Source organism: Bactrocera latifrons, unplaced genomic scaffold (assembly GCF_001853355.1).
Source record: "Bactrocera latifrons isolate USDA-ARS-PBARC rearing strain unplaced genomic scaffold, ASM185335v1 scaffold_265, whole genome shotgun sequence".
NCBI lineage: Eukaryota > Metazoa > Arthropoda > Insecta > Diptera > Tephritidae > Bactrocera > Bactrocera latifrons.
The window spans coordinates 375,546-400,685 of record NW_017536241.1 but is presented as its reverse complement, the minus strand read 5'-3'; the positions used below and the strand labels follow the sequence as shown (position 1 = coordinate 400,685).

General features: G+C 33.6%; 2 protein-coding genes across 4 annotated transcripts; one reads left to right on the top strand and one right to left on the bottom strand.

The window, feature by feature from the left end:
* Positions 1-5,316: 5,316 nt before the first annotated feature.
* On the top strand, positions 5,317-10,894 carry LOC108969795 (akirin). 3 transcript variants are annotated; one of them, XM_018934723.1, is made up of 4 exons: positions 5,317-5,447; positions 8,318-8,606; positions 8,757-9,116; positions 9,788-10,894. In XM_018934723.1, exons 2-4 carry the CDS (start codon positions 8,372-8,374, stop codon positions 9,796-9,798), a joined length of 606 nt encoding a protein of 201 aa, XP_018790268.1. In that variant the 5' UTR covers positions 5,317-5,447; positions 8,318-8,371; the 3' UTR covers positions 9,799-10,894. The 3 variants fall into 3 exon arrangements, with proteins under 3 accessions (XP_018790268.1, XP_018790269.1, XP_018790267.1); XM_018934724.1 differs by lacking the exon at positions 5,317-5,447 and adding an exon at positions 5,461-5,614; XM_018934722.1 differs by lacking the exon at positions 5,317-5,447 and adding an exon at positions 5,461-5,614 and having other exon boundaries at positions 8,284-8,606.
* Positions 10,895-22,997: 12,103 nt separating this feature from the next.
* On the bottom strand, positions 22,998-24,169 carry LOC108969772. Its single transcript, XM_018934691.1, has 3 exons — positions 23,874-24,169; positions 23,644-23,816; positions 22,998-23,585 (listed from the first exon to the last, which is right to left on the bottom strand). Exons 1-3 carry the CDS (start codon positions 24,078-24,080, stop codon positions 23,150-23,152), a joined length of 816 nt encoding a protein of 271 aa, XP_018790236.1. The 5' UTR covers positions 24,081-24,169; the 3' UTR covers positions 22,998-23,149.
* Positions 24,170-25,140: the final 971 nt, after the last annotated feature.

The window sequence follows — 25,140 nt, the reverse complement described above, 5'->3', positions numbered from 1 at the left end:
ATCGCTCTAGATTAATTAAGGAGATTTAGCCCCTAGCTGGCATGCAAAATAATAAATAAAATTTATTTCACGAGTTTAGAAAGATTTTGTTTAAAATTTTCAGAGTTTCTTTACGATGCCCCTTTTAATACCATGTTTCCACTAAAGATTTGAGGTGATTAGATCACAGTTATATCGTTATTCAGTACTTTGATAAAGTCACAACTTTTAAATTTCAGATTTTAAATTAGAGACAATATTCTGAGACTAACGCTAGAGACTGTTTTGTGAATAGTTACTAGTCACAAATTGAGACTTTACCTCAAAATGTATCAAATAGTGATTAGAGACTGCTTACAGAATCGCACTAATAATCTAATCTCTTCATATTTTCAGTTCAGGAAAGGTCGTATAACAATAACTATTTGATCCTAAAACTGCGGTTGCATGATCAAGAACCGGTTTTCCAGAATTGATGAAAATTGAAAGTCGTGACAAACAAATTGTTAATTTATAATAGTTTCATCGTCAAAACCGCTTGAAATCCGTGAAAATTTTACACAAAATTAATATTATAAGTTTTATATCAATCTAAAATATAACGATATGTCAGCTGTTTTAACTTGATCCACGAACGCGTGACGCGTTTCACGTTCAAGTTCGAAAAGTGTGGGTGGATTGCACCTTGGCAGCAATTTCTTCATCGAGTAACGTCCGGTAAAGCAAAATAAAATCTTAAGCAATTTCTTATTCAGGGTGTGTGCCAAACAGCAACTCTTGAACTGTTTGTTTAAAGTTTTATACGGATGAAAAAAATGTATATGGGAAATAAAAAAAAAGGATAAATATCTTTTTATCTCGTAAAAACAGATTTTATATTTTCGGACTATGATAATTATAGCATAATTATATACCAATTAACACTAGAAAGACGGGAGCTTATTTATACCTCTATTGCTTGAAAGCAGTCAAAATGACTATCTTTCGGCAATGTAGATATAATAAATATATATATATATATATTGGGAGTGAAGGAGGGGGCAAAACAATGATTAATTAATCCATTTATATGTTGTAGAAAAAGTCCCAAATTATTAGAAGCTATATCATTATTTAAATCACTATTTTTTAAATTGTAATTCGAAAGCAGTCAAAATGACTTGCTTAGGCAATCTAGTGTTAAAATGATAAATTTGATAAGAGCAATGATATTTTTATTTATACTTGAATAAGTTTACTAAATTTAAGACTTCGCTCATTCCTAACCTATATTGTATAATTTTTCTGTAAGTTAACAATATTAAACTAAATCTTAATTGTTAATTGTTTGGAAAAATGTTATTTTCTAAATATACTTTATTTTTATAATATAAGACAACCGTCTTAATAAATAAATAAATAAAAATACTATACCGAAATATACAAGGGCACGAGAGCACCCATTGCAGAATCTAGTGATATTTGAACGGCTGATTCGATCAATTTATTGTGAATGACTATTACGCATGGCTACTGTGAATTGGCGCACTTTCTGCATACATTCTTAACAAAAAAACTGTAACAAATCGTTATAACTTAAGTACAAATTGTAAAATCTATTTAAAACTTACCTTCCTCAACAATTTAACGACGTAATATGTCTTTATGTAAAATAACAGCTAAAAGAATTATAAAGTTGCAATTGTATTTTTGCGTGACATTGCACGTAAATATACATGGGTTTTGGTCTGACATACGTGTGTTTGTCGTTGGGCCGGTGCACCAAGAGGAAATATATGCAATTCTTACACCCTTCAAGGGTTTTGCAAGAGCAAGCGAATACCCCTATAGTATTCCATATATTGCTTTCCATAAGCAGTAGGGAGTCTCCACAGGCAATAGGCACGACAATACAGTTAGTATAACATAAATTTTATCCTGTCAAGATACGCAAGAGGAAAACAAATAGCAATTGATTTTGACATTATGGATACAAAAACTTCTTTCTTAACACAACCTTCTATAATTCAATCTTGTTCTGGGTTGAGTTGAGGGGTTTCCTAAACTCTGAACAAATTTTACATTTCTTAAACATATGGCATCTCTCGTGTTCAGCTGTGTAATTTCGAGCTCCTGTTAATTTGTTTAAATTATATTTTAAAATTGTTATGAAAATTTTTGAACTGAGTGATCCCTACAGATAAGTATCTCTGTGATATTTTTCTATTAAAGCATTTCAAATTTACTTAAATTGTGTGTTGATAATTTTAATCTATTCCGCMGAGTCACTTTCAATTTGTTTTTGTTGCTATATTCCAAAATAKTGCAATTGTTGGTGTTAACTTACATTGCTTATCTAAATTTATTTCTTGTTTTTATTCGTTTTTCATCTTTGTTCASAGCTGTTTGCGAGTTTCTTACTTTTCGGGTATCACAGTGCATCTCAAACTGCTCGTTACATTGGTTGTTTCCTTTGATAACTTATATTCCATTTATTTTGTTATAAATATTTTTGTCATTTCTCTTTCTACTTTTATTACTTAATTTTTTATATTTTTATTTAAATTTCTTATTGCTGCTTATTATCATTATGACTTGTAATTTCCCGAATTGCTCTGTTAAAGGCGAGTTGGAACGCTTTGTTTCTTGTTGGCTGCGTGACGGGCTTGCCCATCTGAAATGTGCTGGACTGACAGGAAGAATTTTGGATTCTATTCTTGAAAGTAAGGGCTTGCGCTGGTCTTGCATTAAATGCAGACCAACTAAAATTGATTTATTTAAAGTTTTTAAGCAGGCGCGCAATAATTTCAAGGAGATTGGCAGGGAGCTTGAAACCCTTACAAATAAATGTAGGCATTATGAAACATTGTTTCAATCATTTAAATGCCTAAAAAAAGACCAGGAAGAGAATCCAAAACCTTCCAATAAACGTAAACGTCCGTCTGATGAAGAGACCACTGCTTCTTCCCTAAAAAGAATGCCTCCACCCAATATTGACCTCATAAATCTGTTTTCCCCTTGTCCACAAGGAGAGAAGGTCTCGTCTGCTCAGAATACAGAGAAAGCTGTTACTGAGCATGGTAAGCGAAAACCTTCTCTGGATCCGCTTCCAAATAACTGTAAGTCAGGTAGTAAAAATTTAATTGAAATACCGCGGAAAAAATCAATATTTATCTCAAGACTTGCTGCGGATACCACCGTCGATGACATAAAGACTTATATCTCGTCTAAACTAAAATCGGAAGATGCAGACATCCGAAAATTTCATCTTTCAAGATCGACATATCCGCTGACAATTTTCAATTGGCTCTTGACAACTCATTCTGGCCGTCTGGGGTTTTTGTGCGCGAATTCGAGCATAAACGTTTTAAACCCCCTACAGTTGTCAGTAAAATGCCAAGTAAACCCGTTGGTACAAAAAACTGATTAGCAATAATTCGCTGAGTATTTATTATCGAAATGTAAGAGGCCTTAATACAAAACTCTCCGATCTGTATTCAAATAGCGTCAACTATAATTTTAAAATCATTGTTTTCACAGAAACTTGGTTAAAGCCCCACATTTTTGATAGTGAAATATTCAATAGCGAATTTGAAATCTTTAGATTTGACCTGCTGAACAAGAAAGAAGGAGGTGTCTTGTTTGCTGTTTATTCTTCAATTCCATCTGAAGAAGTCGATTTTTCGCTAATAGTGGCTATATCTACTTAACTTTGTCTTATATACCGCCTCGCTCGGACATATCTGTATATATGCAGCATGCTTCATTAATAAATAATGTTTTCTCAATGGCCAATAATACTGATTCCATGATTGTTTTGGGGGATTTCAATTTACCGTCCGTACCGTCCGTCCGAACCATTCCGCCGTATATGTCACGATTTCAATTCTCATTCCAGCACATTTGATCTAACAGATTCTCTCTTTACCATTAAAAAAATATTTTATCTACTCTTAACAAGTAACGTTTAAAAATTATAAGCTTTATTTAATTTTTTGGCTGTTGTAATTTTTGTTTCTGTAGCTGAGCAGCTTAAGATCGCAACGCTTAAAACTCTCTTGCCTTTTAAGACTTGGCTAATTCCGCTCATTCGCGGATTGCGAACCGCGCGTTGGTTGGGCGGGAGTAGGGTAATCGTTGGGTATTATTATTAGTAAGCAAAGTGTGTGCTTTCGATTTAATTCATTTTACGAATATATTTAATCATTTTAATAACAGGAAAACATTCAAATAACGCAATTAAGTTTGGATTGAATTTCAATTGTAAATTTTTTTTTTCTATTTCGCACATGAAAATTTAAAATTTGGTTACAACATAGTATAATTTAAACCTCAACTTAATAAAAAAAAAAAAAAATGGCACCGTTTGACACCCAGAAAATTCTAAGAGATGAAAGTATTTTTGACAATTCTTGTGGTAATGATGAAATTTGAACACCTTTAAAGTACAAACATTAAAGGTGTACAACGAAACAAATTGAAGTGAGTGCTCGCTCTTACAAGGTACAAGAAGGAATTTGTACAATATGAAAAACAAAGGTTTTTTTTCTGTCGTTGGACATTATGTCATTCAATCTTTCAGATGCAACTTTTAAATGGAAATAAACAAAATCCTGAAGAAATTGGTTGAAAATTATATATTCGTGTATTCCCAATATACCTGAAGAGTAAATTATTGCTCAAATTTGTCCAGAACTAATAAATATTAGAAAAAATACATTTTAAGTTCATTTGATATTATCATGACATATATATTATAGTTTTCATAATAAAACTACGTATATAATATATGAGGCAGCTTTTAATTGACATCAAAAGTTAATAGCTAAACCGTTGACAAATAAAAGGAACCTCGCTTGTTTCTTATTTTCGCTTAAAACGAACTTCAAAAGCAGTGCAATCGTGAACAGTCAGCTTATAATCAATTTATTTTAAAATGCCTGACTTGGAAAAATTATTAGTTCTAATTTTAATATTTGTAAACAAATATATTTAATTTATAATATATAAAAATCTGTTTTTAGTTAGTTTACATTTTTATCTGTCAAAATAAGGCTTATCGTTATTGCCAACTTATTTTTGGAAAAATACTGGCTATGTTTCTTATTCTATATAGAAGCTAAGATAGGTTTTGACAACCCAAAATAAATAAGTTGACATAAAACAAGCTAATAGCTTAACATGCTGTTCAAATAAAATATGCTTATTGATATTTTTGTTCGATGTTGAACGTATGCAACCAACGATGTAGTTTGTGCAAACTGAGAAAGCGTTTATTGTATATAAAATAAAAATATTTAATTGACAGTTTAAACCCAGTATAAATATATTCTTGATTACAACCTTGTAGATTAATGTGAGTTGTTCGTGAATTATACTTAAACAGCAAATCGAAATTAGACGTCGGACATCGTCACCAATTACCAATTTTCATTGTGTTGAAAATTGCTACAAAATTTTAAAGAGTTTATCATATCTAATATTCATAGGCAAGTGTATCATTATAAAAATATGTTAATGATTTGAATTTTCTGGATTATAGTGGTCTCTGAAGTATATTTTTGTCGAATAAAAATCGAGTTTTCGATATTTATAATTTGTGACAATTTTGTGCTCTGAATGAAGATAAGTAGAAAAAAACACACTTCTTGCATTGGTGAGTGAATTGTAGGATTTGCAGCCATTTATTTTAGGATATTCTACGTTGTGGATTCCTTTCATAAATTTATTGTGTATGAGTACTCGTTAATCGTGTAAATATGTGTATGTATATTTAGATTTATTGTGGTTAGGTTTTTTTGATTAAAAAGCCCCGTTTATCTACATATCTACCCAAGAGTAAAAATTGTTCATGTGGGAAAAAAAAATTGGCAAATTTTGGAATAGCATCCCCTGACATCGGGGTTAAAATAGGTATGTCCAGGTAGACGAAGTTCTCCAGATTAAGAATATATATACATATGGTTACCGTTGACTTACGGGTTTCGAGATATTTGCATTAAAAGTTAAAAATTAAAATATTTAAAATGCGTGTTTCTTTTATTTATAATGAATTTTACACTTTTGCTTTTAACTTTTACCATATTTACAAGTTTATAAAACTTGTGTCCAACCTCTCTGAATACATAGAACAAATATGAGTAGTTTAGAACTATTTATCAAAGCATTATAATTTAAAATCAGCTTTAGAACCTGTATAGTGTACAGATTTTATGGCTGGTACATTTACGGATAGAGGAAGTCCTCCAGATGAAGAAAAAATATATAAATAATTGCCACTGACTTATGGTTTGCATTTACAGCTAAAAAATACAACTATTTAAAACGCGTATTCCTCCGATTTAAAATGAATTTTACACTTCAATTTTTAACTTTTATATCCACCAACACTTCACTTATTCTTTTCTAACTATTTATTTTTTATGAAATAGTGTAAAAACAATTTTAATTCCATATTAAACTTTAGTTGAAATCCACTTATTCATACAATAAGAAAATGGTTGCATACAAGCAAAAAATTCGTGTTACCATATTTTCTAATGGAATAAAAATAAGACAACAGAGTGATTATGACGTCATAACAAAATTCATTATCGTGTAATGAGTAATGTAAAATCTTTCAGAATTTTTACTATCTTGATAAATCCGGGAGTTGGATCGGCCAGGGTTATTTTTTGTGAGGCGCGGCCGAAGTCCGAAAGTGCAGAAAGGAGTTCAACGCGAAAGAACTGATCATGCCCAGGTGTTGGTCCGACGAGAGTTATTTTTTAAAGCGCGGCAGAGGGACGCCAGTGCAGAAAGGAATTCTATGCGAAAGACTAATGTGTTATTTATTTCCTGTCATTGGGGTATTATTTGCTTTCTTTATTTCTGTTGGTTCTTCTGTGAAATATAAACGTAAGGTAACACTGATTATTTTGTTCTTGTGTGAACAAAAATAATTGAACAAAAGTTAAATATTGAATAAAAGTTATTTTTACACTATATATTATAAAATAAGTGGTTAGAAACATATTAGTGAAGTGTCAGTGGATATAAATGTTAAAAATTTAGGTGTAAAATTTATTTTAACTCGGAGAAACAGGTTTTTTAAATAGTTGAATTTTTAAACTTTAAATGCAAATATCTCAAAAACCATAAACAACGGCAACTATTTATATATATTTTCTTGATCTGGAGGATTATTCGTACATATCCATTTTAACCCCGAAATCGGGAGGATGCTATTCTAAAATTAACCCTATTATTTAGTATCCAAGGCAAAATTGCGAAGTTTTTTAAATCAATAGGCTTAAGCATATTCTTCAGAATAGGAATTCGGGGTTGAAATTTAAATATTTTAAGCATGTCATTTTTTAATTTATATTTAATTTTACATTCAATATTTGACTTTTTGTATATTCTATTAATTTACAAAATAAATAACCGGTAATCTCATAAATAATAGAAGTTACTATATCTACATGATTTTCAAGCGAGCCAAAAGAAATACGGAAGAATGCTTACACCAAATTAAACAGGAAGAAAGGGTTACAAAATCCTGATATTTTGCTTTTTTTCAGTAATTGATTGATATACTTTTATTTTGATGTCAATATAATAAAATATTAATATTCCGATAATTATACACAAAACTATGTGATTAGCTGTTTTAAATTGACTGTTGAGTTTTCACACGATTTGGATGGAAAAATTCCAGTTTAGTTCAGTTGAAAAATACTGTCCGAGTCGAGATATTTTTCACCTATTTTTAGAGTTTAAAAAAAAAACTGTATAGGTCTCAGAATTGTGCTACGTAGCATTCGTTAAAATTATTTGAGGTATGTTTACTGCCTTTACATGAGAAATACTGCAACTCGTTACCATTTTTCCGAAACTTCTTATATTTTAATTTTTTAATATATTTTAATTTTCGCTTTCCTTTAGTTTACTTGCGACTTTTTTGTAAATAAACCAAAACTATTGACGCAATTAATATTGAACGGTAGCATTTTCCCTCAATCCTCACGATGCAAATATCACAATAAATATTGAACGTAAAAGATCCACCACCACAAATACCTTTACATATACATATATTTCTCTTATATATATACATATATATTTATATGTATATTCAATTGTGTGTATATAAATATATACATACAAATTGCCAGGTGTTTTTACAATTTTAGCTACCTGCTTATAAGTTTTCTATACAAGCCTGTATTCCTCACATAGTGACGATTTGTAAAATGTATAAGGATTTTTTCTCAGTTATTTTAAAACCTCTTAATATATATAAAATAGAAATAAACTAGTAAAAATTTCCATATCTTTGTTTAGTTTTATCATCTGTGGCATATTAACTTCTATACAGAATAAATTTGAAAAGTGAAAGTCTACGCTCTCGAGCAAACAATTGTCAGTAAAAATGGCTTGTGCAACACTTAAGCGAACATTAGACTGGGAAGCACTAAATCAGCGTCCTACAAAACGTAGACGTTGCAATCCTCTTGGGCAAACAACCGGAAATGGATCATCCCCATCACGCTCATCTGTAGCATCTACTTTATATGACAATGTGCAGAGTCCTAGTGGAAGTCGTATTTCCAAAGAACCACAGCCTAATCCATTCACAGAGACCAATTTAACTAAGATATCACCAGGTAAGTATAATATATAAAATATGTCATTTATATTTGATATTTTAAGATTTCTTATAGAACATGAACCATTGTACAATAATTAAATTAATAATAGCAAACTGAGATTATATTAGAAATATTCTTTCAATTTATGAGGGTATTTTTTTTTAGATAAAATTGCTCAGGATATCCGTGATGAAATTAAACGACTGCATCGTTGTAAACGTCTTCAATTCCCATCGTCTAACGTAGATGGTATGCAACAGGACTCAGAATCGAGCGGTTCCGAAATGGGTGCCGATAGTCCACGTCGTCCTGACACCCCACCGAGTTTGGTGCGTAATCCAGAGAAAGCGCTTTTTACATTCAAGCAAGTTCAATTAATATGCGAACGTATGCTTAAGGAGAGAGAAGACGAGATACGTGAAAATTATAATGCTGTGCTGACTACAAAGCTCGCCGAACAGTATGATGCTTTCGTAAAATTCACTTACGATCAGATACAAAGGCGCTATGAAGCCACACCAAGCTGTGAGTAGAAATTTCCATTTATATATCCATTCAAAATTAAATACTTTAGTATCTGATAGTGAACAATAAAATTGTTTATTATATTTTTTGTTTTACTAGTCATATTCTTGCAACGCGTATATACATTATGAATTCGTAGACTAATGTATTTAAAGCCAGGATCGGATCTATATTGCTACTTTTCTGTGGTTAAATTTATTTTGTTCACATTCATCAGTATTTTTTTGGTGAATATTTAAAGTAAGGAATAATTGTTGGCGAGTGCCCCATTCGGAACACCACACCCTACTTAAGATTTTTATTGTAAGCTAAATATTCGTTACAACAATATTCATTATAAACATAAGTCGAGACCTGTGTGGATTACCTCGATTTTAATTTATTACTCTTTCTAGTGTATAATATAATTATTTGAAAACACAAATGAAAACAATCGTTTGAAAGTCGTTATACCACAAATGTTTATCAAATATTGGAGTGAACCAACAAATATTTTATTCAACATTCTTTTTTTGTCGCGACAGATAATTTTTTTCGTTTGCTGGATTAATTTATTTTTAATTTTTTGTTTCCAGCTGTATGTTATTTAAATAAGTAATGAATCGCTGACGTTTTTAATTATGTCTAAATAATACAGTCATTAATTATATTCTTTTATATATTTTTTTCAGATCTTTCATAATCGGACCTCAAGCGCACTGCATTACTAGTCGCTAAGATTTCATCGCGTATATACAACACTTTCTGTATTTATGCATTTTGTTGGAGAAACAATAATATAAAACTGAAATTCTCATCATAACTTAAAACATTTAACTTAAATAAAAGCACTGAATGCGAATAGGATGAAAAGATAATTATAACAGTCGCCTAAAGGATAAAAATATTCAACTTTTCATATATTCTGGAATATTTTAATTTCTGCTCTAACCCATAATTTTTTTTTTTTGTCATAGTCGGAGGAAAATATACTTTTAAGTAAATTAGCATCATAGTGAGATAATTTCTAATGTTCTGTAAAAGTCTATTGCGAACTTCCAACTGTACTTTATTTTCAACTATGACTTTGCCTTCCAAGTCAAACATATTTTTAATAAACTTTCCTCAAGACACTGCATTAATTACTATTCAATATTTTTAACACATACATACATATGTAGATATCGTTCAATATTTGAAAGCGTATGTATATTTGGTTGATTTTGAGAATAAAGTAATTTTTCATTTGTAGAGTTTATTATACAATTTTAATAAGACTATTGAGAAATAATTCATGCAATAACTGAATGTTTTGGGATAAAAGACAAACTATTCCTGTCGGAATATAATTGCTTTTGATTCAATGCCTTCTACTATATATAGTATATTAAATTATATATGTATATATTTATATTATATACATATATATATAATATTATAAATATAGTTGCAAATGACAATTGAGTGAAATTACTGAAATTACCATCTAAATATTCACTTGCCACTCGCTTTCTTATCAGAAAAAAAGCTTAATTTTTTTAAGAAAAAAAATTAAAACACTATATTATTTTTTAAACTAATGCATCCACAGCAGAGAAAAAGCGCATACATACTTTGAAATTGATATAACAAATAAACAAAACAAACAACAATTAACAACCTCAACATCAGTAAAAACAAATAATATTTACACAAACAACTATATGTTAATATATACTTAGTATAGAACAGATATTAGGTTAATGAAATTGAATTGATAAGATTATTATTTTAATAATAATGAAGTGAATATAAGAGCATACTGGAATTTTGAAATATTAAGAAGATTGTTACAAGATAATATCTACTTTGGGTAAGTACTATATAATACTTTGTTTAGCTATCGGTTGTTAGTAAAAGCTTTTGTATCACCAAAAAAAAAACGAAACCGAGACAGTGGGCCGCCCTATTTTAGGTGAAATCGGATATGTATGTGACATGCTCTTCACACTATATGCGAAAATTGAACTACAACCACTCCAGAATTTTTAATTTCATTTGATATTTAGTCTGCCTCGTGCTTAGTGACAAAATAAATAATCTATCGCATTTCCTAAAAAAGAAAAAAAAAACAATTTTACTTCTGTTTGTTCGCTAAAAAAAATAACTACAATAATAATTAACCTGCATTGCGGTCGCTGGAAAGTGCAACATCATGAATGACGACGATGATGATGCCGTTATGGTATGGCAAAAAGTAAGAAAACGACCAGCGAAAAGATCAATGCAGAATTCACCAAATGTGACTAGAAAACAACCGGCACTGTTAACCAACTCAATATTTTAAATAACGATGATGGAGAAACATTCATGAAGAATACAAACTCTGATAATAATAATATAACTAATGATAAAAATGCAGTTGAACAAGAGCGTGAGAGAAGTGAAATACTGGAAACTCCAAAACCCCCACCAATTTTTATAGGCGACGTCTGTGAAATTAGTGGTCTATTAAGTTATCTTAAAACTAAAATTAATGTCAAAGAATTCAGCTATAAATCACAACGTGATGGTAATGTAAGAATCATGGTTAAGACGGTCGATAAATATAGAGAACTCATCAAAGTGATGAGAAAATATAATATTAAATTTCATACGTTTCAACTAAAGCAAGACAGAGCCTTTCTTGTAGTAATCAAAAATCTTCATTACACTACGYTATTGGAAACAATTAAAGAAGAGGCTGAGCTGCTTGGGCATGCTGTTTGAGGTGTTAATAACATAAAAAGTCGCATTACTAAGGAGCCTCTAAATATGTTTTTCTTAGATCTTGAGCTAGATATAAATTATGCATAATTTATCAAAAAATTATGTCCAACACAAAGTCCGCTACCAATGTATTGGATAAGAGCCAATCTCAAAATAGCCGGTCCAATTGTAGCCAGCCAAACTTCATAAAGCCAAGTAGTCAATTAAATAACTTAAACCTCAACAACAAGCAGCCAACTTATGCTCAGGTAGTGGGAAATGATAATGTAAAGAATCAAGGCGATGCATTGTCAAGAATTGAAAAACTTTTAGAAAAACAAGCTGAGCAAATAAGAAATTTACTTAATACGATAATGCTCCTTGTAAATAAATTATGTATGTAGATATTCGTATAGTCATATGGAATGCTAATGGACTTTCAGATCACTATAATGAAATAAATTTATTCCTAAAATCTCATAACATTGACATAATGCTAATTTCACTTTACTAGAAAATCATATACATATATATATAATATAAAAGGGTATGACGTCATAAATGCTAACCATCCGTCTGATAAGGCACATGGAGGTGCAGCAGTAATTGTTAAAAACACTCTTAAAAAACTTGATAACGGGAATTTAGTAAATATACAAGCTGTAGCTATTCAAATTAAGTGTATGCATATTGATATATCTATAGCAGCGGTTTACCTACCTCCACGGTTCGCGTTTAAATCAGATAACTATAAAATATTCTTTCAAAGCCTCGGTAGCCACTTTATTACTGGAGGGGACTATAACGCTAAGCATCCTTAGAGGGGATCTAGACTGAGTAACCCCAAAGGAACTGAGCTATTTAAATGTACAACAAAGTTCAACTACTCAACTGTTTCTACCGGAAAGCCTACATGTAGACTAGACTGAGTAACCCCAAAGGAACTGAGCTATTTAAATGTACAACAAAGTTCAACTACTCAACTGTTTCTACCGGAAAGCCTACATTCTGGCCTAGTGACCCTCGAAAAAGACCGGACCTGTTAGATTTTGTTGTGTACAAAGATATATCACAACACCAAATCCACATTAAGGAGAGCTTTGATATAAACTCTGATCATTCACCAGTAAATGTAACTTTTGGGACTACTGTGTCAAGTATGAAAAAACCATACAATATTATTACGCAAAATGCGGATATAGCAGCATTTAGAAACTGGCTTGTGAATCGAACTAGTTTAGATATGCCCTTAAAATCTGGAGGTGAGATTGACTTAGCAGATTTTCAATCTTACAAATACTATTCATGAAGCGGGATTTCTTTTCACTTCGCAATCAAGTGTTACCGAAGTTAAAAAACCATTTCTTCCCCTTGAATTAAGACGGCTAATAAAAGAGAAAAGACTACTCAGGAAAAGATGGCAAATTGTGCGGAGTTCTCTTGACAAAAGAATTTTGAACAAGACAACCAATGATTTGAAGTCCAAACTGCGAGAAATAAAAGATCAAGAAACATCAGAGTACCTAAGGAATTTAGATCCCCATCCAAACAACCCTGAACATAACCTGGGGAAGGCAACCAAATATCTAAAGAGACCCACTAGGGGAAACACGATTATAGAAAATAGCTATGGTCACAAGTGCAGAGATAATCAAGAGAAAACCGAAGCTTTTGCTTATCATTTACATTCAGTTTTTAGACCAAACGTAATTCCAGATAATAAAAACACTATTGAAGTGCAAAACTTCCTAGAATCGCCTTGCCAGATGGGCCTGCCTATTCGAAGAATTTCTATCAAGGAAGTAACGACTGAGATAAAGAAGATTAAACTTAAAAAATCGCCTGGTTTGGATAAAATTTATGGTCTTACTTGTAGACACCTGCCCCAGAAATGTATCAGATTACTTACTTACATCTACAATGCTATGCTCAGACTCGACCACTATCCAAGTCAATGCAAATGCACTGAAATAATAATGATTCCAAAACCCAATAAACCGGAGCACTGCCCTTCTTCATACCATCCAATTAGTTTACTGGTGACCTTCTCTAAGATATTTGAAAAGATATTTTTAAAGAGAATGTTACCTGTTTTATAGGACCAAAACATATTACCTGAACACCAGTTTGGGTTTAGAAGGGGGCATGGAACTCCTGAGCAATGTCATCGAATTATTAAAATTGTCACGAGTGCTTCCGAATGTAAACAATACTACGCAGGGGTCTTTTTAGATGTTAAACAAGCATTTGATATGGTACCCAGGGTTACTTTAAAAAATAAAGAAATCGTTTCCAGCGTCTTACTTCTTCTTCTTCTTCTTCTTGATTGGCGTAGCACCGCTTACGCGATTATAACTGAGTTAACAACTGCGCGCCAGTCGTTTCTTCTTTTCGCTACGTGGCGCCAATTAGATATTCCAAGTGAAGCCAGGACCTTCTTCACTTGGTCCTTCCAACGGAGTGGAGGTCTTCCTCTTCCTCTGCTTCCCCGGGCGGGTACTGCATGGAATACTTTCAGAGCTGGAGTGTCGTAGCCGCTGTCTTTAAATTCGCTGAACTATGTCAATGTCGTCGTATATCTCATCGTTCCATCGAATGCGATATTCGCCATGGCCAACGCGCAAAGGATCATAAATATTTCGCAGAACTTTTCTCTCGAAAACTCGCAACGTCGACTCATCAGTCGTCGTCCAATCCTCTGCGTCATATAGCAGATATCTTATCTACGATTTCAAAGTTATGACTGTCAACAGTGACGTGAGAGCCTAGTCGCGAGTACGACGACTGTTTGTTTGATGACAGGAGATATTTCGTTTTGCCCTAATTCACTGCCAGACCCATTTGTKTTGCTTCCTTGTCCAGTCTGGAGAAAGCAGAACTAACGGCGCGTGTGTTGAGGCCGATGATATCAATATCATCGGCATACGCCAGCAGCTGTACACTCTTATAGAAGATTGTACCTTCTATATTTAATTCTGCAGCTTGAATTATTTTCTCCAGAAGCAGGTTGAAGAAGTCACACGATAGGGAGTCGCCTTGTCTGAAACCTCGTTTGGGATCGAACGGCTCGGAGAGGTCCTTCCCGATTCTGACGGAGCTTTTGGTGATGGTCAACGTTAGTTTACACAGCCGTATTAGTTTTGCGGGGATACCAAATTCAGACATCGCGGCATAAAGATAGCTCCTTTTCGTACTGTCGAAAGCAGCTTTGAAATCGACGAAGAGGTGGTGAGTGTCGATTCTCCTTTCATGGGTCTTTTCCATGATTTGGCGCATGGTGAGTAGCTGCTCGGTTGTTGATTTTCCAGGTCTAAAGCCACAATGATAAGGTCCAATCAGTTTGTTGACGGTGGGCTTTAATCTTTCACGCAATAAGCTCGATAGAACCTTATATGCAATGTTGAGGAGGCTTATTCCATAGTAGTTGGCGTAGATTGTGGGGTCTCCTTTTTTGCGAATTAGGCATAGCACACTTAAATTCCAATCGTTGGACATATTATCCGACCATATTTTACAAAGAAGCTGATGCATGCTCCTTATCAGTTCTTCGCTGCCGTGTTTGAATAGCTCGGCCGGCAATCCATCGGCCCCCGCCGCTTTGTTGTTCTTYAGGCGGGTAATTGCTATTCGAACTTCTTCCTGGTCGGGCAATGGAACGTCTGCTCCATCGTCATCGATTGGGGAATCGGGTTCGCCTTCTCCTGGCGTTGTGCGTTAACGCCATTCAGTAGGCTGGAGAAGTGTTCATCCATAATTTAATCCATCTGGGCATTAGTGACTAGATCACCTTTGGGGATCTACAAGAGTATGCTCCTGTCTTGAAACCTTCTGTAAGCCGCCGCATTTTTTGGAGTTTGAAATGCCGTAACACAGTTCCCTGATACCGAGTTGTTGAAGAGTGCTCTCAGAGAGCAGGAGTGCAAGTTAAGTAGAAAATCGTTCGGCTGCCTTTGGTGGTTACAGCTTCTCGACGTCAAGTTTTTGCTGCACAAAGGCGGGTGCGTATCCTCGCTGCAACAAGATAGTGGTCCGAGTCAATGCTAGGACTTCGGAGCATATGCACATCTAAAACACTGGAGACGTATCCTCAGTCTATCACAACATGATCGATCTGTTTGGTGACTTCTGGACGAAGAAAACAGCCAGGTATCTTAATGAATTTTCCTATGCTCGATCATCGCGGTCGATCATCCACAACCCATTTGAGGATATTTCATCATGAAGGCTGAATTTACTGACGTTAAAGTCGCCAATCATGATTTTGACATCGATCAGGAACAGCTCCCATAGGTGCGCTCCAAACGCTCATAGAAAACATTTTTGGTCACAACGTCCTCTTCCGAAAGGAGGTCTCTCATCCGAGGCTGTTTTCTTCTTTTCATTGGAAGTGTTTTTTATGTGGCGGATCTCAAACCCAGCGCAAAACTCTGAAGAGGAATGTTTCGTTTTCTCATACTCGACTTCAAACGGATGTTCTTTAACTAAGACCGGAAGTCATGAACTACTTGAGCCATATGTAAAGGATTCGGCTACTCTCAAGTGAATGGCGCTCAAAGAGCTTTCCTCACTTCCGTGAACCATGTTTAAAGTAACGTAGTGTAAATTTTGGGACGAAGAATTAGAATTTGTGGTTTTCACTGACAAAAATAAATTTAATTTGGAAGGTCCAGGTGATTTTCATAAATATTATAGTGTTTTGAGAAGCCCAAGGGAAGCATGGCATAAACCCGTTCATGATGGGGGATTGATCATCTTATGGGCAGCAGTTTAATCAAAAAGCAAACGAGTGTTGAATGGATTTTTCATCAAGACAATGTCCCGATTCATTAAGCGAAGAAGCATAGAAGTTCTTTAACTCACGGAAAATTGTATTGCTGGAGTGGCCTGCGTTAAGCCAGATTTGAATCCGATTGAGGATCTGTGGGGGATTCTTTCAGGCAAAAATGGGACAAAATTGATATGTACATGCTAAAAAAAGTGATGCGGTCAATGCGTCATCGAGCCCAATTGATGAAAATACATAAGCGTAACACAATTCCTTATTAAAAATCCCACACATAAATCAACTAGTATGAAATTTTTAATAAGGAATAAAAAGATATGAACTTGTGTTGAAATAATTTTTTGCAAATATGAATATTTTATGTGGGAAGTTCGGAAACTATTATTTTTTAATTAAGAAAAAATTTTGTATATAATTTTGTGATTTCATTTTTAGTTCTTTTTATATTAAGAACAAATTGAACATTATTTCATTGTTCCCTTTAAAAATAATTAAAGTTGAATTTGCACATAATTCAAAATTGTTGGACAAATGAACTAATTTTAGTAAGTATCAATTATAAATTAAGTTATAGTGCTATTTACTAACGTTAAAATGCTCGTAACATGGATGTACTAGTAGGAAAACGATCCATAACACACAGCTCGACGCACTAAGCAATGACAATTTGATGATGGTATTAAGAAACTTGTCTCACCTGAAGTTCTATCTCAATTTCAATTATTTGTATTTATATTTCAAACATAGAGTCTATTTTCGGTCCAAAATCAACTGTAAATGCTGCTACATATTCGATACCTAGTGAAAGAATCAAATTGAATTCAAAATTGTGGCATATGAAAAGTAGGCGTGGTTGCATTCCGGCTCGCACATTTTCTCACTGTGACATAGGAATATGAGAAGAATGCAACGTAAATTTAGTCGAAATCGGTTGGTCGGGTCCGGATATGCATACGTATGTGATTTTACCGAAAGGTGGACGGTGTCACACCCATCGTCCAATTTTCATAACGGTTTCCAGAAATCCCTCTCATACCAGCTTGGAGGTAAAATTTAATGTCTCTGGCGTATTTAGTTATTGATTTAAAGCGCTTTTAGTAGATTTTAACAGTGCCGTTATAAGGGAGTGAGCGGAGTTCTCATAATATTTACGCTAGGCAAATTAAATTTTTATAGCTTTAGTACCTTTTCAAAGTGGTCCGATTACGCCGATTACGAACTCGTAATTTTTTTTGCCAAGGAACGCGCATACCAAGTTTCATCAAGATATCTCAATTTTTACTCGTGTTACAGCTTGCACAGACGGACAGAGAGTCACCTGGATTTGAACTCCTCTCGTCTTCGTGACGATTTATATACATATACATATATGTATATAACCCTAACCCTATCTATCTCGATTAGTTTTAGGTGATACGTATATTAAGCTCAAATTGAAAAACACATCAATTCTAATTATACAAGCTTAAAGGTTTATTCAATACTAAAAGAACAAGAACAAAAAAACAACAACAAATAAACGGTGTGATTTTCTAAACACAGTTAAACCAAAACATGTCATATTTTACGCGTCAAAAGTGAGTCAACACTTCTGTTTAAAATTAAAATAAAAGAATAAATGTATATTTTTATGCAATTTAGTATTTGGTTTGGCCTCCTTTAGCCTTAATTACTTCTTCTTGGCTTCGTGGCATCGACTCTATCAGCTTTTTTGTGTACTCCACTGGTATTTTTCTCCACTCCTCCAGCAATACAGCTTTAAGGGACTCTTTACTCGATTTGTTTTTGTTTTTTCGCATTTGCCGGTCCAGAAAGTCCCATATATGCTCAATCGGGCTTAGGTCTGGGGATTGAGGGGGATGGTCCAGCTGCTGTGGTGTTCGATATAGTAGCCATTCCTTCGCCAAGCGTGAGGTATGCTTGGGGTCATTGTCTTCTTGGAAGATCCAATAATTAGACAAGTCCATTTTAGCAAGGCTTGGAGCAACATTGCTTTTTAATATCTCCAAGTAACCTCGCGCATTCATTGTAGATTCAATAAAAGCAAGTTCACCAACTCCGGAAGCTGCAAAACATCCCCAGACCATTACCGAGCCTCCACCATGTTTTACCGTAGTTTGTAGATTTGGTTCATTGTATTCTGCGTTCTTTTTTCGCCAGACTTTTCTGTGCTTTTCTGAACCAAAAATCTCAAATTTACTTTCGTCACTAAAAAGGACAGTGCTCCAGAAAGAAAAATCTTTGTTTTTGTATTTTTAACTGTATATTATTTGCCTTACTTCCCTTTCATTGAGCCGTTTTGGTCGGCCTGATCGGTTAAAAATTTCTAATTGCTTATGGTTTTTAAATTTATCCACGATTTTTTTTTATAGATGTGGGATGTCTTCCAACAATTTTAGAAATTTGTCGCAAAGATTTTCCGTTCTTCTTTAAATCAATAATGATTTTCCTGGTTTCCAAGGATATTTCGGTTCTCATGATTTAATATATGTGACCTGGTCTACGGAAAGGGGGCTTAGGTGTCAAAAAATCCAAAAAATCGATTTTCACTTTTAAGTTGATTCGGATGGAAGATGAGATTTTTAACAGCTGTTTCCCAGAAAACTAGTTTTTGCACGTTAGCTCCCTTTTCGTAGACCAGGTCACATATACATATTAATTTGTTTAGCTGACTGACCGTTTCACTTTAAATAACAACTACGAATGAAGAAGGCAAATGCCGAATTTAATTTACCAACCAATGTGCATGCAAAAACTTGTTGAAATATATGTATATGAAATGTATTTCCAATAAATTAATTTTAAACAGAAATGTTGACTCTCTTTTGACGCGTAAAGTATGACATGTTTTAGTTTAACTGTATTTAGAAATCACACCGTTATTTGTTGTTGTTTTTTTGCTCTTGTTCTTTTAGTATTGAATAAACCTTTATGGTTGTATAATTAGAATTGATGTGTTTTTCAATTTGAGCTTGTAATTATACGAAAACCAAACTTTCCATAGGTGTTGACTCACTTTTGACTCTCATAGTATATTATTTCTTTGGCACATTTGTCTGTATGTTTACGAAAGCAAATGCGAGCCACATACATATGTACATATTTTCATAATAACTACTGCCGCACGCATCTTTTCGCATCTCCGTTGTCACGGTCAAATAATGGCCGAAGCTGACGGGAGAAAATCCAAGCTATGCCGAAAAAAATAAACGGCCATTCGTCGATTGTCACCTTCGCCTACAAACTAGCGTAAATATGTATGCATATGTATGAGCTTGCATACATATCTACGCTGATTTTTGCGAGCCACGGAAAAATATTTTAACAAGGATACAAACATACATATGCGTACACATGTGAATATGTCACCAACAAAAAATTTAAGCCTTGTTCTACAAAAACAACAATTGTATAAATAGCAGAATAGCATCACAAGTCAATATGGCAGCCGAATTGGCGAAGCCCAAATGTAGTAAATTGTCAACAAAAACGATTTCATTCATAAACGCAAGCGCAAGTTTCACAAGCGACCTCGCTTCATTCATAAAACATCTGTAACATCTCCCGGAGCATGCCTTTGCCTTCAAGCGTTTTTTCGCGAAGACGGCAAAAGCTAAAAATCATAAATTGAAGATCTTTCTGGTGTTTGTTCTAAAAAAGAAGTGAGAAAAGTGGCAACATAGCTGTTGTCGAGTATTTGTCAATTCTAAAATATTAAAAATCTGCGTCAATATGTTTGCAAGCTTATACCTATGCTTACATAATTATGCTAGTTTGTTGGCAAAGCTATTAGAGCGACAAGTTAAGCGGTGACAATAGACGATCGTGTGCTTATTCTTTCGGCACATCTCGGATTTTCTACCAACAACACAATGCTGTGTCGCTTTGACGTCGCGTCAGTCCTTCGACAGACTGACACGTTGACATGAAAACAAAAAGCGCGAGCTTTGCCATTGGTTATCCGTGTCATATCATAAATTACACAACTTTCTGGTGCTTCTCGCAAAAATCTGCGTCGATATATATTCACGATCATACGTATACATACATACATATTTACGCACGTTTGTTGGCGAAGCTGTTACAGCGGCAAGGGAAGCGGTGACAATCGGCGGCCATTACTTTATTTTTTCGGCACAACTCCGATTTTMTACCAGCAAGACACTTGTCGTGCGCTTCGGCCTTGGTTGCACGTGACAACATAGATGTCAAAAGATCTGTGCGGCCATTATTGGTTGTTTGTACATATGTGGCTCGTATTTGCTTTCGCAAACATACAGACAAATGTGCCAAAGAAATAATATATGTATGTATATGCCATTGAAATTCTATTGGTACAAATATGGAAATGATAACGAAATAATGCGAATTTTCTTTGAAGAAATAAAGTTCATTTGGCGCACCTTCACTTTGTAAGAGTAGACATAATAAATATAATTTGTTTGAAATATTAATTTATTTAAAAATTAAAAAATAAAGGTAGAGAGATTTTGTAAAAAAAAAATTAAAAATGATACGAAATAATCACTCATATGTGACAATGGTTCATATAATTCAATATAAGCATGCATATGTCACTCAGAGAATGCTTTTATATTTATATTTTTCAACAAAGCTATTCTCTTTATTTATTCTCAGCCATTTTACGCATATTTCTGCCACGCACGTGCTCAATTCTGCTAAATAGCAGCGAGAACGGCGAATTCCTTACCCAAATTCTATCAGCTCTGTTAACCGTCGAATCGAACATTATACAGATTTCAATTTGCACCTTCTCTATGTTTTAAGTTCTCTGGATAAACGTTCTCTGCTTTTACGTTCTCTGGTTCTTGTCTGAAACGCTGGAAGTAATTACGAAAATGAAATTGCGAAGCAACATTCGAACACATCATCGCTTGGTTCATGTTCCGACTGCATTCGAACTTGGAGATATCAGAGCACGTATATCAAATATCGTACTTTTTTATTTTTGACTAAATCTTCAGGAGTATGTTCAATTTGTGATACAAATTGTTTTGATTTTATTAGGATTAGGTCAGCATAACGTCAGAAAACGTCTATCATAGAGAAGGTTCACGGCGCGGAGATCGTAACTTTTCCGCGCCGTGAACCTTCTCTATGATAGACGTTCTCTGCTCTGGTTCTACGTTCCTGCCTTTTCAGCTCAGAATGGCTGAACACCGATTTCTGCTGTGGTGACTTCGAATTTATTTTGGTTCTTGTCTTAAGCGCTGGAAATAATTACGAAATTAGAACAACGAAGCATAATTCGAACACTTTAACATTTGATTCATGAAATTTGAACTTAGTGAAATTTGAGAACCATTCTGGCTGAATGCCGATTTCAGTTTCGAATTTTATGGTTCTTATTTTAGCAATAAACAATTTCGAAAACTTCGGTAGTCATCAGTACAGGTGAAGTATTTTAAATTTCTCATCCATATAAGAATGTCAGCAGTTATTAAGCTGATCTTAAAAATATCGAAGCAATTATAATTGTCCCATTCATAAAACAGAAAAGGAAATAAAACAATTAATTGGTTTGGTGAGGTTTCGACTTACATAAGTGTATCCAAAACTTTTCATAAATAACTAACGTAACGACTACAATTCCTCCCCAAGATATAGAGCAGATATGCATGTTTGATATAGCTGCAAGATAGAATGATCTGATTTCAATTAAGAACCTGAGATAACCTTAAATGATAATCACAATTGTTCTACAAAGTTTGATAAGTTCCAATAACATAAATGAATCAAATTCTTAAGAGATAACAGTAAGAAAACCACACAGATTTTCATAAAAGGGTAAACTGTTATTATGAAAAATAACCTTGTGTGCAATAATTCCACTATACTACAGTATCTCAAAAAGAGCGCTACCCGATGGGATACCGACTTCTTCGAAACAGCACTGTGTTCATGCATTAGACTCACTGTATCCAAAAGACAAATTTCCGGGAACGGCTTAACCGTAGATATTTTTAATCAGAACGCTTATAGAAATTAATTTTTAGGCAAATATTGAAACTAAACAATAGTTAAGCTTCAATTAATTTCATCTTATGAATTCAAACCCTTACTAGTGCCCAAACCCTATCAGGTAAACACGATACCACCACAGTGTTAAATTTTCAGGCAGAGATCCTAAGTAGCTCGTCCAGCGCCTACCCTTAAATTCGTACTCAATTAATAGATTTTAATAGTCAGCATGAAGGCATTAACAAGAAAACTGCTTTACTACTTTCACTCACCAGGTGTAAAATCCTTAACCTAACTTCAGGTAAGACTTTCTTACTAATATATATATACACCGAGGGTAGTCGTTTTAAATTACTAAAATTTCATTAAATTTTACCAATTTATTATTAAAACAAAAAATATTCGTACAAGATTATTCATTAAGCTCCTCGACAGTAGTAATAATTCATAAGAAATAAATTTAAAAGTATGCACATGAATATGCTTATATTTGCGACTTAATATTGGACGCATATACCCAATCGTTCAGTTTATAACACTATCATTTTTTTTACCATCTTAGTTAGAATTCAAGGAAACCAATTTCGGCGGTCTTTGGTTCAGAGTACTGAGAACCTCGTGGGACGAGAAGAGTAGGGTATTCAGTCTCTACTTTCACTTTGTTTTCGCACCTAACGAAATCCTTTGTATAATTCGTTTCTTCACTACTAGTATCCCAAACCACTATGGCATTTTTTCCAAACTTAGAAATGGTGCGCAAAAGATCACGTCGAGCATGAACTGCTTCTTCATTGCATTTAAATATTATTTGATATTCGAAATAACCGGGAAATATTTCGCGTCCCACTAATTTGTCAAAAGCTATTAGGTTACGTAACATTTCATAAACATTCTGTGGCGAGATGCAATAAGTTTTCTTCAGTAAAAGTTTTGAAGAGTTTCGTGATTGACGAACGCGAATCATGGGTAATGAGTGTTGTCGAAAAAGAGCCGGCAAGCTACAATAAATTCAAGACATTAGTCGAATATTTATTACGAAGATTAACAAATTTTTACCGAATTATAGCCAGCTGCATGAGTGTGGGATTTATGAATTGAAGATAAGCAAAGCCTCTTGAATTCCCAGAGAAGGTTACTTTGTATCTCAGTATATATATCTCACCTATTAATGCAGCGATTTCGGCAATAGATTCTGCTGGAATTTCCGGCGGTATGCCGCTAAGAAATATCTGAAATGGATCGATTTATAAAATCACGATTAGTAATACTTTTTTTTTTTATATTACCTCGCCTGTGCATGCATTTAGCTCATCTTGAAGCGCATCTGATATCGGTTTTAAACTTTTAAGATATTTAGTGCCATTTTCCTGGTACGATTCGTATTGTGTTGATGGAAACTCAAATGGAGAACGACGATACTGAATTAATGATTGATGTTGTTGATCTGCAACCCAACCTGCTGGATTCGTTTCAGCTTTAAAATAGATATTCATTGTAATTCTTTTCAAAATTCAGAAACCACTTTTATTGTGAAAATAAAAAAAATTGTCTAAGCTTTCTTAAGAATTTTCGAGGCGCTTTGTGCTATATATTCCTTTCTTTTTATTCTGCAACTTATAAATTCTCAGAAGTGTTTAAGGAATTTCTGGGGCGTTTCTTTGAATTTCGTTTGCATATTATATACTTACTTCCATGCATAGTTATCTGCACGTGTCTACTCACATATCTACAAATGTGTGTATGCATGCATATATATACATATGAATATGAAGTACATACCTATCATTTAAATTAGTAGTGATATAGGCACGTTCATACATAAGTATGTATGTATGTTTCGATTTTCAGTTTACAAATAATGGTGCTCCTAAATAAAAAAATTTCTAATTTCTTTCTACAAAATCTTAACTTCTTGGACAAAGTTGTCAAAAATTAATTTGCCTTTCTTATTGTCTCAAAATTTAGATCACATGAAGTAGGACCTAAAAGATTTAGAATTTTAATTTTTGTAAGCAAAAAATGGGAATATACACTTTGCTCACAGCACAAAGGCCTTCACGTATCTTTTTGTAACTGAGAACGCAGATAAAGTAATTTTTAAGGACCACCTCAATGAGCATACACATGCATACTTACATACCATATATACATACATATGTAAATAAGCCCAACCTAATTGGTCCATTTGAAACCGGGTATGTATATAAATTCGAAAATAAGTATGTAGATATATATACATATATAAATATGTATGTATGAATGTAAGCTAGTAAAAAGTGCCTATTAAAAAACAAGCAACGAGTAAGAAAATGAAGTTCGCGTGCAACCGAACATTTTATACTCTTGCAACTTGCAAGAATCAAAGCCGGGGAAATACTTTAAGGTGCAACCCGTTAATCAGAGGATTGGAAACTCGAGAGACCTCGAGTTAAGGAAGGAAATTTTTCTTCGATTGCTAATTCAAGAGTTCGTGTTATTGAAGTTCGAATTAGGGAATATGGMAGTTCCACTGTATATATATGTATTAGGGTGATTAAAAAAATCTTTTTTTTT

Coding starts and splice junctions, on each gene's coding strand:
- LOC108969795 (XM_018934723.1), top strand. CDS start 8,372: ATGGCTTGTGCAACACTTAAGCGAACATTAGACTGGGAAGCACTAAAT. Junction 8,607..8,756: donor TTTAACTAAGATATCACCAG/GTAAGTATAATA, acceptor ATTTTTTTTTAG/ATAAAATTGCTCAGGATATC.
- LOC108969772 (XM_018934691.1), bottom strand. CDS start 24,080: ATGAATATCTATTTTAAAGCTGAAACGAATCCAGCAGGTTGGGTTGCA. Junction 23,817..23,873: donor TAAATGCATGCACAGGCGAG/GTAATATAAAAA, acceptor GATCCATTTCAG/ATATTTCTTAGCGGCATACC. Junction 23,586..23,643: donor ATGCAGCTGGCTATAATTCG/GTAAAAATTTGT, acceptor AATTTATTGTAG/CTTGCCGGCTCTTTTTCGAC.